The sequence below is a fragment of the Ranitomeya imitator genome, chromosome 8 (assembly GCF_032444005.1).
Source record: "Ranitomeya imitator isolate aRanImi1 chromosome 8, aRanImi1.pri, whole genome shotgun sequence".
Taxonomy (NCBI): Eukaryota; Metazoa; Chordata; class Amphibia; order Anura; family Dendrobatidae; genus Ranitomeya; species Ranitomeya imitator.
In genome coordinates this window covers 119914902-119921364 of record NC_091289.1, presented here as the reverse complement: position 1 = coordinate 119921364, position 6463 = coordinate 119914902, and the positions used below count along the sequence as shown (strand labels likewise).

Sequence of the window (6463 nt, the reverse complement as noted above, 5' to 3'; positions counted from 1 at the left end):
CTTACCTCTTCATAGAAACTGATCAAATTAGTCTGACATGAACGGTCCCTAGTAAACCCGTGCTGATGCTGGGTCATGAGGTTATTCCTCTTCAGATACTCCAGTATAGCATCCCTTAGAATGCCCTCCAGGATTTTACCCACAATAGAGGTTAGACTTACTGGCCTATAGTTTCCGAGTTCAGTTTTTGTCCCCTTTTTGAATATTGGCACCACATTTGCTATACGCCAGTCCTGTGGTACAGACCCTGTTATTATGGAGTCTTTAAATATTAAAAATAATGGTCTATCAGTGACTGTACTTAATTCCTGCAGTACTCGGGGGTGTATCCCATCCGGGCCCGGAGATTTGTCAATTTTAGTGATTTTTAGACGCCGCCGCACTTCCTGCTGGGTTAAGCAGGTGACATTTAATGGGGAATTTTTATCACTAGTCATTTTGTCTGCCATGGGATTTTCTTGTGTAAATACTGATGAAAAAAAGTCATTTAGCATATTGGCTTTTTCCTCATCCTCATCCATCATTTCACCCAGACTATTTTTAAGGGGGCCGACACTATCATTTTTTTGTTTCTTACTATTTATGTAGTTAAAGAATATTTTTACTCTCTCTGGCAATGAGTCTCTCTGTCTCAATCTTTGCTGCCTTGATTTGCTTTTTACAGAATTTTTTTTTTTTTTGTATTTATTTAATGCCTCCTCACTACCTACTTCCTTTAATTCTCTTATTTGCTTTCTTTTTGTCACTTATTGCGCCCCATGAAAACTGAATATTATGCTTTTCTTCCCACAAAAATGTTGCATTATTTGACTTTTGTAGCACGATTTTTATTAACAGTGTAGCAATATGTTGTATGATGATTTGGCCTCTAGGGGTCTCACTATTTTTATGTGTGTTCTATTCTGTTGTTGGAACTTGTTGGTCAGTGGTTGTAGAGACTCGTGTAATGGAGGATTGCACTGCATGTAATAATAAGCCTGTAATTACCAACACAGCATGATCTATGACGGGAAGCAACTAACAGAACATGGTGGCAGCTGAGCACAGAACCTGCAAATCCTCTGAGTTTGTGTGCGGCTGGGATTGTACAGAGGGTCACAGCACCTGTAAGTACAGATTCCCTGACAATACAGCAAAATGGAGACTGGTCTGAAGCCGCCTCAGACACTGGATGTCACATCAGGTAATCCGTCCCAGACTAGGAGACATTGGAAGGAAGAGTTTACACTGTATGTGGATCCGACAGTGGCACCCACTGATGACAAACGGAAAGTAAAGCTGTTTTATTACCTAATTTGGAAAATGGCAGAGAATTAGCCCACACCTTAAGGTACCTTCACACTGAGCCACTTTCCAACGAGAACCACAATGATCCGTGACGTTGCAGCGTCCTGGATAGCGATCTCATTGTTTGACACGCAGCAGCGATCAGGATCCCGCTGTGACATTGCTGATCATAGCTAGAAGTCCAGAACTTTATTTGGTCATCAGGTCGGCGTGTATCGTCATGTTTGACAGCAAAAGCAACGATGCCTGCAATGGTTTTTCATGGAGCAACAACCAGCGAGAACGATAAGTACGTCACTGGATCGCTCCTGCATCTTTCTGCTGTTGCCGTGTTTGACGTCTCTACAGCGACCTAAACAGCGACGCTGCAGCAATCGGCATCATTGTCTATATCGCTGTAGCGTCGCTTAATGTGACGGTACCTTTACTCCCAGACACAGACAACCTCCTCCTAGCAGATATTGTGCAGGCATCTGATAAACAATGTGACCCAAAGAAGAATGAGACAGTGGAAAGATATAATTTATTCACAAGACAGCAGGAGGATGGTGAAAAGGTGGACAGATATCTGACAGAGCTGAGGAGACTTGCAGCAACATGTGGCTTTGGAGAGATCAGGGACAGTCTAATCAAAGAATTGTGGGTGGCATAAAAGACAGTCATCTCAAAGAAAGACTACTGAGAGAGCAAGACAAGACTTTAGAGAAAAGCATGCAAATCTGCAGGGCTGCTGAGCTGACCAAAAAAAAGGTGGACTCTTATCTAAATGAACAAGGCCTGGATTGGGAAAGACTTCTGTACACTACCAAGTGAAAACAGCGAAATATAGCCTCAAATACATTCTCTGTTTTGGGGAGGTGTATTCTCATGCACCTCTTCACAAACACACATGGGTATACACTTCCAGATTTGGTCTGTTTGTTTTTATCCTCCTCCTTATCCTCATCCTCCTCATCCAAAACCACTTTATCACCAGGGTGAACGTGGTCTGTACGGTGCATTTTGGCCAAGGGTGCTGTGATGGCACTCTTTTCTTTTTTTTTTTTTTTAAAAAAAGGATTTTACATTGGGGAATTGGCATGACATTACATTGGGCCGACTTCTTAACTCAGTCTCCTGCAATCTGTTTTGTACCTGCCACTAGATCACCAAGGTGAATATGCTCTGTACGGTGCATGTTGGCCAAGGAGTCTGTGATGGCACTCTTTTCTTTTAAAGAAAAAAAGGATTTTACATTGGGGAATTGGGCATGGCATTACATTGGGCCGACTTCTTAACTCTGTCTCCTGCAATGTGTCCTTTAACTGCCACTAGATGACCAGGGTGCACGTGCTCAGTACTGTTATTGGCCGGGGATTTTTGCGCACGGGGGCTGTGAAGGCACTATTTCATTTTGTAAAAACAAGACCCTATATTGGGGAATTGGGCCTACTTCTTAAGTCTGTCTCCTGCAATGTGTCCTTTAACTGCCACTAGATGACTAGGGTGAACGTGGTCTGTACGAGGCATTTAGGTGTAGGAGGCTGTGATGGCTCTATTTTAATCAGTCCAAAAAGGACCCCACATTGGGGAATTGGGCATGGCATTCCATTGGGCATACTTCTTAACTCTGACTCCTGCAATGTCTCTTGTTTAACTACCACTAGATCACCAGGGTGAACGTGCTTTGTACTGTTATAGGCCGGTGAAGTTTGGTCAAGGGGGGCTGTGATGGCACTAGTCTATTTTTACAAAAGGTACCCCCCATTGGGGAAACCACATCCTTCTTGGAAAGCACTTCATAACATTTGTGTACCTTAAAGAGCTCACTTGAAAAGCTCCTCTTTGTGTTGCCTGGTTGCTAACATTGGACACAATACACTTCATATAAATTTGATAAAGCAATGCTGTTACTTTGCCTCAGTAGTTCATTAAAAATATAGCTTTCTCCACTATATTTGTTTCTCTCCTTGCGAGCCTTAACTTTCTCTGCCTCAAAGCTTACAGGCATTGCGCTCGATCTGTTAGGGCATGTTAGGGCATGTCAGGTTAGGCTATGGGTTGAACTAGATGGACTTAAAGTATTCCTTCAACCTTAATAACTACAGTATGTTACTATGTTACTAAATGTACAAATGGAGAATATACAAATGGTGATTTGAAAACAAGATTGAAATACTGTATACCGAATGCATTCAGACAATCACATAGCTGCATTTCTTGTAAAACATTTAGAGATGTGATAGACAATGCTCATAGTGACACAATCTTTATAAATGTTTGTTTATTTGCGGTGCCCCAGGGTCCTGGTCGTCGCAGTGGTATTGCTTTCCTCTCGGGGAGAGTGATGCTATGTTTGGAGGCAATGAAGGATAACTGTATCCAGGTACCACAAGCATGCAACACAGTTTACACTCTAGGCCACCAGGGGGAGCTTCTGCTCCTATTTACTAGGTCAATCCCCATATATATATATATATAACCGGTAGTCTGTAGGGAAAGTTAGAACGTTCCAGACCAGAGTCTGAGGAGGATGGAAGGTTAAAGGAGCTGTGCATGCCCTCAGAGCTGCAGCTCCCAGAAAGAGACATTGAAAGCAGAATTGTATTGCAGCGAGCATGTAAGGAGAGGAAGCAAAGGAAAGGATACCAGAAGGGGACCAGCCCTGCACAGGCTGCCTCCTTCTGAGGCGCAGGATCCCGGTAGCTGGAACACCGAAGGAGTAAGGACCTTTATGCTTTGCTCCAGAGACCAGCAGGACAGCTAATTTCATGTTACCTGTCCACTCCTACACCCAGGAGGCACGGTGGCACCCCTTAGAGGCTGGGGCATGATAGAGTCGCTATAAACCGCCTCAAGCCACCAGTTATACGGGTTTGTCCTATCCGGGGGACAGAGAAAGACAGAACATCTACAACATTTGTGAGGACCTTATGAGAAGCTTAGCAGTAAGGGACTACAACACTATCTCACTAGAGGAAGGATTTTATTTCCATCTGGACAAGGGGACTCTGGACTTGCCTCCAAACCGGCCGGACTCTGCCTGCCCTGTGATCTAGTGTCCTGGACTGTGGATGCTGAAGTCTTCAGTAAAGGTAAAGAGACTGCAACCCTGTGTCCTCGTTCTTCACTGCGCCATTCATCATTCACCATTTACACACTGGGAAGCCCTGAGGACATACTTCACCTGTGGGAAGGTATACCATCTAGCTGCCATAACATCACCCCAGCGGACCCCTAAAGCAGCTTCGGTCACCCTGACCGAATACCACAGGTGGCGTCACGAACACAAACTTTATCCCTTTAAAGACCTTTCCCTTTTACACGGATGTCCCAGGGCCATGGACGGGGTCAGCCACTGTGACATCCCCCTGTGAACCAAAGAGCCCAGTACCGAGTACCCCACGGCCCCATGGTGGCACTCCATATTCACTTCAGAAACAGTTCTAAGCCTCTATATGTTTGCTGTTTGTCATTGTAAAACATTAAGGTTTACTGAAACTATGCCGGTGGTGGCTTGATCAAAATCCTTGTGGCTTTTATTTTCTAGAGGTTTATGGCCCCTCGTCTGATGACTCTATGATATCTCAGTTTCATCCAACCTTGAAAAGTGGCCACTTGAAGGTGGGGGTGAAACTAGAGTTACTACATCGTGTTATTCACTATATAAGACCAGAGAAACATGACTAAGACAGATGCCAAAACTGGCATACCTGTACGTGTACAGTGTGCTGATACTTGCATAATTGGAGACGCCCATGCAGTGTAGGTAATCTCCCTGGCGTTCTCTGTCTTGATGTTGCTTCTCTGATATTCCAAACGGATGATGTTTAAAAGCCTCTTGGTGATTATCTAACTATACAGTACGTAGTTAATCTTCATATATACGTAATATCACATTTATTTAATCTTTATATGTACTTATTAACCTGCGTATGTTAACACATACAAAAGTGTACACACACACTATTCAATCATACTATTCCTTGAATTTTGTAGTTTGCAATAAAATTGCCTTGTATTGCAAGTATTTGCCTTTTTTAAAGGCGTATCTGAACCTTAGTGTTAAAAACATGTCAAAATTGCAAAATTCTCCTTTAACCCCTTAGTGACAGAGCCAATTTGGTACTTAATGACCGAGCCAATTTTTACAATTCTGACCACTGTCACTTTATGAGGTTATAACTCTGGAACGCTTCAACGGATCCCGCTGATTCTGAGACTGTTTTTTCGTGACATATTGTACTTCATGTTAGTGTTAACTTTTCTTCGATATTACTTGCGATTATTTATGAAAAAAATGGAAATATGGCGAAAATTTTTAAAATTTTGCAATTTTCAAACTTTGTATTTTTATGCCCTTAAATCAGAGAGATATGTCAAGAAAAATAGTTAATAAATAACATTTCCCACATGTCTACTTTACATCAGCACAATTTTGGAAACAAAATTTTTTTTTGTTAGGGAGTTATAAGGGTTAAAAGTTGACCAGCAATTTCTCATTTTTACAACACCATTTTTTTTTAGGGACCACATCACATTTGAAGTCATTTTGAGAGGTCTATATGATAGAAAATAATGAAGTGTGACACCATTCTAAAAACTGCACCCCTCAAGTTTCTCAAAACCACATTCAAGAAGTTTATTAACCCTTTACGTGCTTCACAGGAACTGAAACAATGTGGAAGGAAAAAATGAACATTTACCTTTTTTTTGCAAACATCTTAATTCAGAACCATTTTTTTTATTTTCACAAGTGTAAAAACAGAAATGTAACCATAAATTTTGTTATGCAATTTCTCCTGAATACGCCAATACCCCATATGTGGGGGTAAACCACTTTTTGGGCGCACCGCAGAACTTAGAAGTGAAGGAGCGCCGTTTGACTTTTTCAATGCAGAATTGGCTGGAATTGAGATCGGACGCCATGTCACGTTTAGAGAGCCCCTGATGTGCCTAAACAGTGGAAACCCCCCACAAGTGACACCATTTTGGAAACTAGACCCCTTAAGGAACTTATCTAGATGTGTGGTGAGCACTTTGAACCCCCAAGTGCTTCACAGAAGTTTATAACGTAGAGCCGTGAAAATAAAAAATCGCTTTTGTTTACACAAAAATGATCTTTTCGCCCACAAATTCTTATTTTCACAAGGGTAACAGGAGAAATTAGACCACAAAAGTTGTTGTGCGATTTCTC

The 6463-nt window shown here is 42.1% G+C and overlaps 1 protein-coding gene across 1 annotated transcript in view; it reads left to right on the top strand.

Annotated features, from left to right (window-relative positions):
* The first annotated feature begins 939 nt into the window (after positions 1-939).
* LOC138647927 (coagulation factor XIII B chain-like) overlaps positions 940-6463 on the top strand; it is a 272055-nt gene continuing 266531 nt past the window's right edge. The window contains exon 1 of the mRNA XM_069737297.1: positions 940-1183. Coding sequence (XP_069593398.1) covers positions 1138-1183 — 46 coding nt within the window. The 5' untranslated portion in view covers positions 940-1137. The remainder of the gene's footprint in view (positions 1184-6463) is intronic.